Source organism: Ictidomys tridecemlineatus, chromosome 5, assembly GCF_052094955.1.
Source record: "Ictidomys tridecemlineatus isolate mIctTri1 chromosome 5, mIctTri1.hap1, whole genome shotgun sequence".
NCBI lineage: Eukaryota > Metazoa > Chordata > Mammalia > Rodentia > Sciuridae > Ictidomys > Ictidomys tridecemlineatus.
This window is the reverse complement of record NC_135481.1, coordinates 186,985,241-186,998,553: the sequence shown is the minus strand read 5'-3', so window position 1 is coordinate 186,998,553 and position 13,313 is coordinate 186,985,241. Positions and strand designations below refer to the sequence as shown.

Here is a 13,313-nt window from a genome sequence, read left to right as displayed (position 1 = left end):
TGTGGTATTTGCATCAGAATAGACCAAGATCAATGGGATAGAATAGAGAGTAGGGAAAGGAACCACAAGTATGTGGTCAATTGAATTTTCACAAAGGTTTAAAGAGGAGTGGTGGGGACACACCTGCTCTTTCCAACAAATGCTGCTGGACCTAGAGAGCTTCCTCACCAATGAGTGGGGCCTCTGAGGCATACCTCACCTGCTCCTCTCCTTTCAGGGACTGCTTCAAAGCCACTGGCCACCCGTTTATGCAGTATTTTATTTGGGGTGGTGGGCAGACTGCCATTATGCATCTTAAGCTCAAGTCACCCCAGCCTCTATTGCAACAGCCTCTTAATTGACACCCCTGCTTCTATTGTTCTACTGAGTTTTAAATTCAGTTGTTAGTGGATAGTATGCTTTATTTCCAGAAATTTCCATTATTTTCAAATCTGCTTGGCAATTCTGATCTCTTAGTCTTTACTCTTATTTTCAATTTCTTTTTTTAAACACACTTACTGCTGTGCGTTTGTTAATGCCTACATGGGGCATCTCCGCACGTGGGGCTCGGCTTTATGTATCAGCTTCCTCTTAAGGTAACTTGGTTCTTTGTCTGTTTGGGGGTTTTTGAACTGTGAGCTGATGTTTTTGGAACTTTGACACTGGGTTGAAGATAGATTTCTGCGGTAAATATTTGTTTTGCTTCTGCTAGGTGCCTCGGGGCCCTACCAGACGCCACTTTAAATGAAATTCCTGGCTTTAGATATTTTTCCAGTCTTCTGTGCCTTGTGAATTCAGTTGCAAGCCCATGTGCGGCTGTTTTATCCTTCTGAAATCAACAAGAGAGTCTTCTCTCCTACACTCAGTTGAAGGTCTGATTTGGGAGTGTTTTTGAGGTCCGCTGGGCAGGCAGTGGGGTGGCAGTATTTAGCCCTAGTGTACCCATGGGTTGGCGAGGACCTTCAGAGGGCTCCGCTCTAAGCAGGAACGGAGGCTGTCTTCCACTCTACTCTCACCTGGGCACATTCTGGGCTGATGATAGACAAATGCCCTCCAAGAGAAGGCCAGCTTGCCCATCCAGGTCTCAGTTTTCCCTTTACCTTCTATAAAAATATTTTTTTAAAAAAATCAATGCATTTAGATGTTTACAAAATTTTTACAATTTAATCCGCATTTTCATTTGTTTTCAATAGAAGGGTGAACATGGGGGGTGATATTCAATCTGAGTACTGATACCGCTGTTGACTGGTGACGAGTCCTTGCTTCCCCAATGTTGAAGAATAACACCAAAGAAGCATGCAGAGGCAAGGTCAGAGTAGAGATTAGAAGTTTATTAAAGGACAGCAGAGAAGACTTCTCCCGGAGGAAGAAGGGGACCCAGGAGGTGGAATCCGTGGAAGTGCGGTTGTTTCCCCTTTTTATAGTTTTGGTGATGGAATGTAGGTTGGAAGGCCCGAGGGGTGGGACACAGGTGGGCCTAATTATCACCTTTTGGGATGGGATTATCACTTCTCTGGGATGGGCTATTTCGAAATCTGTTAGGGCTGTTGGTTAACACTTCTTTGAGGTGGACTTTGGCCTAGGGCCTTTTCAGGACTTCATAAACATTCCATGAGTTGTCCTGTTTTCCCTGAGTCATTCTCAGTATGGCTTCCATTTTAGATTTCACTCGGTATTAGACCCGATTTACCTAACTACTGACTACCTAACTTTAAATCTGGCTTCAGTACTTAGCTCACTCTACTGTTGGAAATGGAATTCTTTTTAAAATCTTGCCTATGATTCTTTTGTCATTAAGAAGTTGTTGTGTGCTTTGGTTTCCTTGTTTTTTTTTTTGAACTGAATCTCACTCTGTTGCCCATGTTGGCCTCCAACTCCTGGGGCTGACCCGGTCTCCCGGGTCAGTGTGTATGTCACCACGCCTGGCAAGAAGTCCTGCACCTTGATGTGTTCATAGGGACTGGCATTTTCCCTTGTGACTGTTAGTTTGGGGTCTTAACTAAGAAATCTCTCCCTACTCGCAATCTCCCTAAATCACAAATATACAAATATATTCTCTTCTGTTTTCTTACATGAGTATATATGCATTCACACACACACACACACACACACTTGACTAATATATATATATATATATATATATATATATATATATATATATAATACATATATGGATTTATTTTTATTTTTGTTATATAGACAACTATGGATTGTGGGTCAATCATGACTTTTGATCTATTTTTACATGTCTTCATAAGGCATGGTTTTATGTTTTTAAGAGGACATATACATATGCACATATATATATGAAAACGAATTTGTACAGAGATCCTACGTGGCCTGCTAACTCTAAAGTATTTATCTGGAATTTGCTTGAAATGCTTGCAGACCCTGCTTGAGGCTACTTCCTCTCGTGTATTTGCTACATTTCGGCTTCCCGTTTATACTTGGAGTTTATTTCAAGGCCTTCCATTCTGTTTCATTTATCTCTTTGTCTTTTGCCAACTCCAAATACCACACTGTAATGAAAATGGCTGTTTTCGTTAATGAAACTACATGAGTTAAAGGAAGGGGATTAGAAAATGCAGGGTACATTTTCAGAGTGGAAATGGAAAATTTATACTTGGATTCCTAATTGCCCTGACATTCACTAGAGGCATAGAGATTCAGAGTGTTCACAAAATGCGTTTGCCGTGCCCCAAGCAAGCGCTGGACCATGGAATTGGATTTTATTGATTAATTTGTAACTGTGTACAGTGCCGTACGAAGCATGAAACACTCAGAGATTTGTTCCCGGAAGCTTCCAGCAAATGGAACAATGAGCTGTGGCGCCCCAGGTGAAGGGAAATGAGTGCGGGGGTGGCTGGAGGTTGTGTGGGAGAAGGGCACACTGCAACCCTGAACACCCAGTTGTCGCCAAAGGGAGCATGATGGGGAGAAGCCAGGCCCCAAGCACAGTAGGTCTGTGTGGTGGGTTTCCTTCCAGAGAGACGTCTGTCTGTCTGAGCCCAGGGCCTGTTCTTAATCATGGCACCATTTCCTTATCGATGAGCCTGCACTCTTGACAACGAGAGCACGGCCTCCGAGGCGATGTGAACTGAGGCCAGCCCTACAGACGTGGCCTCAGTTCACGTGGCCTCTCCACCTGTGGCTGCGTCCTGTGTCCTGCTGGCTGCACAGCCCAGGTGCGGCTGTGTGGGTGCAGGGGCTGGGTTGTGCACCCTCTACTCTACTCCTTGGCTTTCGTTGACCCCGTGGAGTCCAGAGAGGAAGCGAGAGGGTGAGAACACCAGCTTTCCCCAGAGCACATGCGTGTGAGTCAGGCCTGTGTCCCACCACGCCTTCCATCTGCCCTCCCTAGAGAGTAGGGTAGCAGCATGGCAAATAGATTTCAGCCAGTTCCAAAATCCCAACAGAAGCCTCACTTACCTCCTTTCTTGAATTTCCCACTGAACTCCAGTCAAAACTGATGTCCCTGACCTGGACAGCCTGGCTGACTAGGCTTCAGGCCTCTGCTGGGCTGACCGGGCAAGAAGGCTCGTTCCTGCTCCGTGTCCATGAGGCCTGTGAACAGAGGGGACTCCTGGGCTCCGGAGGGCCTGTCACGTAGGCTCCATCGGAGACCTATAGGAACACAGTTAAAAAAGACTTAGGTTACTAAAGAGCTCAGAGTGGCAGATTAGACGTAAACTCAAACCTGCATTGATCTTAAAGCAGTGAGATAATGTGAGAAGCGGAAGGGACTCTGTAGTGCAGTGTCACCAGAGAAGAGGCACTTGCCCACCTAACAATGCCTCTTAAGCAGCCCAGGACCAGTTCTTTGAGAAATAGAGTTCACATTGCGACACCTGAGGCTGGGTTCCTGGGACCTGGGCCAGGGGGCTCTTAGGAGGCCTGGGAGGTGTGAGGAGGCAAACCTGGGTGAGTCTGAGGAACAAAGGCCTGATCCCATGGGAGCTTGGGCGCGAATTGCGCCATGCCAGCTTTTTGCTCAGAGGTGAAGAGCTGATCCATTGAGTCCTGCAACAGTTGGTCAATGGCTTAGAGTCTTCCATACAAACTCCTTAGGGGGGTAACACTGGCTCACACTGGCCAAGACAATCCTTTTGAGGCAGGGGCAAATATGTCCCCTGGACAACAGGGGGACAGATGTGCAGCCTGGGGAAGGCGTCTGATGGGTCACCAGCATTAGCCATGCCTTGGGAGTCTTGCTTGATTGTTGATGAAGGCCAGTGTGCAGAAGTTGCCTGGCCAGGCTGGTGTCCCCAGCGGCTGCACAGAGAGCCTTCTGAGAGAATCCAGAAGAGAAAAAAAAGACCCTGTCTGAGTTGAACCAAAATACTGCTTAGAAAATAACACCAAGGTTCACCTTTCTCTCCCCAAGAGCAAAAGGAAACAAATTCCACCTTGACTTGATGTAAATTCAGGGTGGAACTCTCCACCTTGATTTGATGTGGATTCAGGTGGGACTCTCCTTGCAATCTCCAGTTACTCTGACTGAGCTGAGTCCCTGTGGCTCAAAAAATCATTTTTTTTCAAATGATTTTTTCATATTTATTTTTTTAAAAATTTGTTCTTATTAGTTATTCATGAGAGTAGAATGCACTTTGACACATCATACATAAATGGAGTATAACTTCTCATTCCTCCAGTTGCACATAATGTACAATCACATCAGTCATGTAGTCATATATGTACATGGGTAATAATGTCTGATTCATTCTACTCTCCTTCTTACCCCCATATCCCCTCTCCTTCCTTTACTCCCCTATACCTAATCCAAAATAACTCTATTCTTCCCTACCCTACCCTCTTTATTGTGAGTTAGCATCCGCCTATCAAGAAAACATTCGTTCTTTGCGTTTTTGAGATTGGCTTATTTCACTTAACAGGCAAATGCCATTATTTCATTCTTCTCTAAGGTCGAGTAATATCCTATTGTGTATACATACCACATTTTCTTTATCCATTCATCTGGTTCCATAGTTTAGCTATTGTGGGTTGAGCTGCTATATACATTGATGTGGCTGTGTCACTGCAGTACGCTGATTTTAAGTCCTTTGGGTATAAAGGAGTGGGATAATTGGGTCAAATAGTGGCTCCATTCCAAGTTATTTCTGAAGCATCTCCATACTGCTTTCCATAGTGGTTGCACCAATTTGCAGTCCCACCAGCAATGTCTAAGTTTACCTTTTCCCCCACATCATTGCCTACATTTATGGTTGCTTGTATTCTTGATAATTGCCATTATGATTGGAGTGAGATGAAATCTTAGAGCAGTTTTAATTTGCATTTCTCTAATAGCTAGAGACGTTTAACATTTTTTCATATATTTGTTGATCGATTGCGTTTCTTCTTCTGTGAACATTTCAGTTCCTTTGCCCATTTATTGAATGGGTTATTTGTTTTTGGGGTGTTAAGTTTTTTGAGTTCTTTACATATCCTGGAGATTCATGCTCTATCTGAGGTGCAGGTGGTAAAGATTTTCTCCCATTCTGTAGCCTCTCTCTTCACGTTATTGATTATTTCCTTTGCTGAGAAGAAGCTTCTTAGTTTCGCGTTCCTAATCATCAGTGATGATTTAGGAAAATTATAAAAACTCTACTATTCATAATAACCTCAAAAAATAAAATAAAATACTTGGGAATCAATCTAACAAAAGAGGTGAAAGACCTCTACAATGAAAACCTCAGAATACTAAAGAAAGAAATCAATAAAGATCTCAGAAGATTAAAAGATCTCCCTTGTTCTTGGATAGGTAGAATTAATATTGTCAAAATGGCCATAGTCGCAAAAGCACTATACAGATTTAATGAAATTCCTATTAAAATCCCAATAACATTTCTTACAGAAATTGAAAAAGCAATCATGAAATTAATTTGGAAAAACAAGAGACCCAGAATAGCCACAGCAATACTTAGTGAGAAAAGTGAAGCAGGAGGCATCACAGTACCAGACCTTAAATTACACTACACAGCCACAGTAACAAAAACATCATGGTATTGGCACCAAGACAGACATGTAGACCAATGGTACAGTGTATAAGACACAGACACAAACCCACATAAATACAGTCATTTCATTCTAGAAAAAGGTGCTAAGGGGCTGGGGTTATGGCTCAGGGGTAGAGCTTTTGCCTCATGTGCATGAGGCACTGGGATTGATCCTCATCACCACATAAAAATAAATAAATAAAGATATTGTGTTCATCTACAATTAAAAAAATATTTAAAAAGAAAAGAAAAGAAAGGAAAGAAAAAGTGCCAAAAACATTCACTGGAGAAAAGATAGCCTATTCAACAAACAGTGTTGGGAAAATTGGAAATCCATATGTAATAAAATGAAATTCAACCTCTATCTCTCACCCTGCACAAAACTCAATTCAAAGTGGATCAAAGACTCAGGCACCAGAACAGACATCCTGTACTTAATAGAAGGAAAAATAGGTCCAAATCTTCTCCATGTTGGCCTAGGATCTAACTTTCTTAACAAGACTCCTAAAGTGCAGGAAGTAAAATCAAGAATCAACAAATGGGGTCATGATTATACAAAATACACGTATGAAGATTTGAATTTGGTGTCAACATACCTTATATACAAACAGAGATATGAAACATTATGGTATATATGTGTATTAAGCATTGTAATGCAAAAAAAGAGTACATGTATAATGGCATAATTTGGCGTGAACATATTTTATATACAGAGTTATGAAAAATTGTGCTGTATATGTGTAATAAGGAAATGAATAAGGAGTGCAATGCATTCCACTATTGTCGTATAATAATAATAATAAAAAAAAAGAATCAACAAATGGGATGGATTCAAACCAAACTATGCCATTCTTTAATACCCGCAGGAGTGTGGCAGTCACCTGTTGACTCAGGCAAAGGTGACTTACAGCACAGAATTCTCTGCACATGACTCACCTCCCTTTTCCATTTGTCTCTGCACCACTTTGAAATCACTCTCTACTCATCCCTGCAGAAACCCCAGTTGGATTAGGCTTTGTGATTAACCTCTCCTCCCAATCTGGCTCAGAGAGATCTTTCTGGAACCTGTGGTCTTGACCAGCAGGGAAGCCTGCTTCAAAGAAGGCTAAATGCCCTGGGTAGTGACAGTTCCTGCCCTAGGCAGGGGAGACAAGCTTGTCCCATAGAAACCCTGCAAGTCTGGACACAAAGCCACTCTCTCATTGTTGCAGCCAGGAAAAGCCAACACACAAGACACATTCTGCATATCTTATTTAACATTCTACAGGCAGCCCTGGGGATCAGGAGACTGTGGCCACATCCAGGCAGCAGCTCAGCTAAACAAAGGCAAGTGGCCATGCAAGTTTCCTCGCCTTCTCCCTAGCAGGTTCTGAGAACCATGGGAGTCTAATTCTTGTGAACTGAGATTTGTGAACAAAGCGGGTTCTTGTATTTGACCAGGGAGCTCGAAGCAGTACACAGATCTTTCAAAAGAGCTTAGAGCACGTGGCAGATACTCTTCTCAGTTCCTTTGCCTGCAAGATGGGGTGCTTCACTAGATGGTATGTTATAGGGTTGCACATTGCTTTAAGTAGATTATTGTGAGCCTGTATCCTAATAAGTACATATTTGTTCATTTGCAAATTATGCAAACATTTTCCTCTATGTCACCATGTATAGCGTGCATCTCAGAAGTCTTGTTCCAGTGGGAATGATGAGGTTCAGAGGAGGGTAAGTGTGAGTAGAAGCCCTGGATTCTCACACCTTCTCCCTCTGGGAGGTGAATACTTTGTTTGGGGAATCACAAGATCAGATAATCCAGAAGAGCTCCTCCTCATGGACCTCTACATGTGTGCTGTCCGTTGTGGTAGTCACTGCCACTTGTGTCTATTTAAATTAATTAAAATGACAAAATTTAAAGCCTGATTTCTCAGACACACTGACTATATGTTAATTGCTCAACAGCCACAGGAGTTAGTGGCCATGACACTGGTCAATGCAGATTACAGAACATCTTCATGGGGGGGTCTGTTCAGCAAGAAGGGAGGCGACCAGTTCAGGGCTTCCTCATAGCAGCTGACCTTCCCAAAGTCTGACTCAGCCATATGGGAGCTTCATGAAGCACTATATGGCTTAGTCCCTCCCATGTCCTGGATGGGGATGAGGGCTGCGGGTAGCAGGGTTGCTCCAACCTGATTCAGCGAGAGTCCAGCTGAGTTCTTCCAGGGTTGTCCCTGACTTGTGGGGCACGTGCTCTCCAGGCTGGTTCCTGCACGTGTGCTTCTCTGTCCTGCAGGTACGAAGGGAATTTCTGGCAGAGCCGTGCTCCCTTGAGAACCAGCAGACTGCGTAAGCCCCCATGGGTGCCAAGAAGAAGTTGTCCCCGTCTCCGACTGGAGGGGCCAGAGCCACATGGGATCCTCAAGAACTCAGGTAAAGCTCCCCTTGGAAGTGAACCTAGACTGGACAGATGGCTGGGATGTAGGCTGCACAGCAGCCAGCCCAGCTCTAGCAGGGGTCAGTGCATGAGGGACAGTGTCAAAGTGGATGTCTGTGAGATAATGAGAGGGACCGTGAGGAGACAGAGCCTCCCACACTAAGCAGTCCATGCACATTCTGGAGTCAGGTCCTTACTGGGCAGAGTCCCTCCAGAGCCTGGGACAACAGGAACCAGACATCTGAGTGGTTCTGCGAGAGTCACTGCTGAGATTGTAAAAGGGAGCGTCGAAGAAAGAGACCACACAAGAGACTGACTTCATGCAATTGGCAAGGGGGATTTATTGGGGATCCATTCCAGTGCACTGGCGCTCCGTGCTCACTCAAGAAGGGAGAGCAGCCCAGAGCCCAGAGCAGAGGTCAAGCAGAGCTTAAGTACACTTTCTGGAGAGGGCGATGGGCTTTGCATACATCAGAACAAGTCATCATGAGGCGCGGGAAAATTGAACTACAACTCTGAGACATGATTAGCATATTCATTGGCGGGAACAATCTGGGCAGGGGTGATTGGTCATTTCTAAGCGGGGTACACATTTAAACTGATTGGTTTTGGAGCCTAGATGCTTACGTGCCAAGCTACCTAGAGCCCTTAGCTATTAAACAACCAGGGAATCAATGGAGATATTTACTGGGCAGTTCCAGCATTGTCCTAACAGCTACAGAGATTACACGTTCAGGGGGTAGCAGAAGAATTTTAACAATACCTAGTCTTTACTTTTTAGCCCAGGCCTTGCCATTTAGAAGCTTTACAATGCCCAATCTTTTACACTTTAACTCAAGCTTTTGCAGCTTAGAATCAGCTTAGAAATTTTACCTTTACAAGATGATTGCCTGGGAGGCAGGGAGAGCTGCCCTCCCCACTCCCAGAAGGAAAGTACTGGAGCTCCAGAGGCTGCTTCCTGGAAGGGGCTTTTCTAAGCTGCAAAGGCTGAGAACCAGGGTAAGTCACTTACCTTCTCTGGACCCCTGTGTCCCCTCCCTTTCCCCTCTTCCAAGCAGCAATGAGACCAGCCTGGGCCTTGCTTGCTGAGGGTTAACTGAGAAGATGAAGACCATTTGTGAGAGGCTGTAGGCCCCCTCTGGCCAGCAGTGACTGAATTACCATCCTTCTGTGACTGATGTTTACCTCTTTGGCTCAAAGCCTGCCCCGGGACTATGTCTGAAGACTGAGGTTTTTGGTCTTGGGGACGTGGTGTATGGAGCACCTTCTCTTCTACTTTTGGGCAGCCCCAGTGGCCCCTGCAGGCAGAGGGCACTTGCTCCCCTTCCTTCCCCCATTCGTCAGCCCCCAAACCCTCTGTGGTGGTGGAGGATGAAGACCAATGTTTTGTTACCCAGAATTTAAATCAAGGCAGGCATTTGCTCTAGTAGTTGGTTGGAGAGTTGTAAAGGCAAAAGGAATGTGAAGGTCCTTATTCCCATGGGGAATAGGGTGAGGGGAGGTGGCAGTGCACTCAAGGTGCCCAGCGCTGCTCTTTCTTGCCCTCATCTGCATCGTGTTGCTCCTTATTCCATGGTGCTCACACTGGGCTGTGCCTGGTGACCCCTACCCCAATCACGGAGATGCCTCAAGGCCAAATGCTGCTCTGCACACCAGCCCCAGACTGCAGGCTCCCACACCAAGCACCAAAGAATATAGTGCAACTCTTTGCTTTGTCATGGGGCCTTCCTGTGACTGTGGCAGGTGACATCAGTGTCACCTCTGTGCTTTCTAGACACTACGCGTGCCCACTTCCCTCTCCCTCAGAGCCTTTTCCACCTGCACCTACCACTGGGCATCCAGGTCCAGCCTGGCACTCTGTGAATGGCAGGTCACAGCTCAGAGCCCCTGGAAGGTGGGGAGTTCTGGGGCATGGGGGCCCCATGTGTGAGGGGAGCCCCATGGGCATCATGGTCCCTGCGGTGAGCTCCTTGATTCTCGTCTCCATGGACCCTGCCCTCACCTCTCTTCCATCAAGTCCAGTTCTTGAATCTTCTGTTAGACGGGTGTGGAACCATAGTGACAGCTGTGGCCGGTCACCTGCTGAGGCACTGGCAGGGTGGCGGGCACAGCTCTGTAGGTCATGGAGCTTTCCAGTGGGTACCAGTGTGGATCTCATTGGACCACCTGGAACTCTGCCAGTTGACCCAAATGATGGAAGTCCCCCACCCACTAGCTCCCTTCCCAGCACCTTAAAGACAGCTTCATCCAGGAAACTCCTGCGGCCTCTGTTTCTATTTTTGGACTCTTCACTGTGCCCCTGAAGGGGAGGGAAGAAGATAATCCCTGCTCTGATGAATGGGATGGTGGGTGAGGCCAGGAGAACCAACTGACTCTCCTTTGCTCCCATCTTACTGAGAATGACATTGTGGCCAGTCAGCTTCCATGTGGGGTCTCTGACGGTATGGCATTGTCCCCTGTCCAGTGCCCCAGCCATACAGTCAGAGACCAATGCCGCCTGTGGCTCACTGAGAGGTCAGGGGAGCTGTGTAACTATGCTGAGTGCCGTGCCCAGTGTGACGCGTGATGATAAGGGTCCTTGCTGTTCAGTGGAGGATCAGGCCACTTGTGGATGTATTGGGGGAGAGACACGCACAGGAAGTTCTCTTTGGGGACAGGGGTTTCTTCTGGAGAGCTGAGTGTGGGAGAACAAGGCAGAGGCTTTCTAGATGGGGATGGGACACACACAGGCTCATGGCCAGAGGGGAGGATTCTGGGGAGGACACTAGGGAGGGAGCAACTACTGGGCATTTCTATTGGGGTTCTTAGGTTGCTGTAAGAAATCACCATACTCCTGGTGGCCTGAAGCAACTAAACCTTATTCTCTTTGAGTCTGGAGTCCAGGAGCCCCCCAGACCCTCCAGGGGTTCTGAGGAGGACACTCCCTTCCTCTCCAAGTTGGCTCTGGGCGTTCCTTGTTTTGTGGTCACATCATTCCAGTCTTGGCTTCATTTCCACATGGCTTCCTCCCTGTGTCACCATGGGTCAGACCTCCCTTTGACTTTTCCTGTGTCATTGGATTTAGGCTGCACACTAAATCCCACTTGGTCTCATCTTGAGAACCTTGAATTGATTCCTTCTGCAGAGTCAATCAACCAATCATAGAAGTGACCTTTTGCCTAGTAAGGCCACTTCTGCAGGTGCTTTAGGTTAGGACTTGGGGAGGGGCACTATTCAACTTGCTTTATAATTTCTCCCCATCAAAACTAGGGGAAATGATCTTAAAGTGTGTTTCTAAACGAACAACACAGACACGGTGTGTACAAGAGTGTGCATCATCCGGGCTCTCGATGTTTGTCAGCAGTGTTTGCAGAACCTTAATTATAAACCTAAACCATAAAAACAGACATGTTCTTGCCCCCTGCAGGACATGTTCCACACTCTGGGAAGTGGTAGTCCAGGTAGCTTCTCTCCCGATGGCTGTGGGACCCATCAGTTCCCATTAGGGAGAAGACCTGTGGCTGGCTGCCCAGGCATGTCAGGGCCTTTGGTGTGGCTACGCACACAGCTTTACCCCCTGGCCACAGCCATAGGACGGGGCTGGGCCAAAGCAAGTGGTGCCTGCTCTGTCTGCTTCTCCTGGGGGGGGGGGTAGGCTTCTACATGGCTTCCATTGCAGGCGCTGCCTCTTCCTAACAGGTGCGCACACCTGGCTCGCTAAGGGTGACCTAAGAACCCTGAGACAAGCAGATAGGCTTTCACTGTTTTTTCCTCCCTTCTTCCCCTTAAAAGCCTCAGGGCAGAGTCCTGTGTCCACCTAGCAGGGCCTGTGGAAGAGCCCCAGAGGTCCTGAGGCTCCCCGCCTTTGGGGGAACCAGTTTCTATACATTTCCTGTCTTGATACCAGCACTTCATGGCTTTGTCACTCCATGATCCCAAGATCAAGGTGGGGTCCTAGTGAGGAATGTGTCCAGACTTCAACAGAAATAAAACCTGAATATAGAGATACGAAAGCAGGGGCCAACCATCGCCAACTCCTGTTGGGAGCATAGGTCCCCCTGCCCACGCAGGTGACAATGCCCAGGAAACAGCCTTCAGTGGTGACAAATGTCTGTGCTTTCATTTTTATTATTTGAGCAGCAGGTTGAGCTAGAAGCCTGTGTCCCTGGTGCCCCTTTTCAAAGGCCTCCCACCCCAGCAATTATAAAGGACGGGGAGAATGGGCATGGAGGGGCAGGAGGAGCCTGCAGATATGTTGGAAGCCATGGCCCGGGGAGTATTAATCACCTCCCATTCCTTATTGAAGTGTCAGAGGGGGACTAGGGAAGGCTGATCGTGCCGCCTGCAAGCTGGGGTTCTACAGCTCGTGATGGACATGGAGTCCGAGGGAAAAAGAAAGAGTGCATCAAAATAAATGCCGCCTGGAAACCAAAGGGGCCAGGGGAGTTTATTGCCACCACCTGCCAATATCAATATTTCACAGCAGAGTGACAGGCACTCTGAAGGCTCTGGGTTTTTGAAGACAAAGTGTTGTGACTTCAAAGGAACCTAAAGCTGGGCCTTGGTTGCCCCCATTTACAGACAACTTGCTTGGAGCTTCTTTGACCTGGCAGGTCCTGGAGGGGAGATCAGAGCCGACCCTCTGCTGGAGAGTCCCTTCACTCTGTGTGTGTGTGTGTGTGTGTGTGTGTGCGTGTGTGTGTGTGTGTGTGTTTTGGGGTGAGGGAGGATGACGGCTTTCCCACGGCAGGACAGGGAGGTGTGATCTGGCCTGGGTGACCCGTGATGCTGTAACTTGGGGAGCTTGATGGAGTTCAACAAAGATATTGACAAGGACCTTTGGGGAAGGGGATTGGCCAATTAAAAGGTAGGAAAAACATCCATCTCAGCCCGGATACACCAACAAGATGAGGAAGACATTTACAAACAGTGCTCAGGAACATCTG

The 13,313-nt window shown here is 46.8% G+C and overlaps 1 protein-coding gene across 1 annotated transcript in view; it reads left to right on the top strand.

Moving 5' to 3' along the window:
- Positions 1-13,313, top strand: part of Znf831 (zinc finger protein 831) — a 102,103-nt gene that overhangs the window by 53,035 nt on the left and 35,755 nt on the right. The window contains exon 4 of the mRNA XM_021727673.3: positions 8,248-8,384. Within this exon, the coding sequence (XP_021583348.3) occupies positions 8,248-8,384 (137 nt within the window). The remainder of the gene's footprint in view (positions 1-8,247; positions 8,385-13,313) is intronic.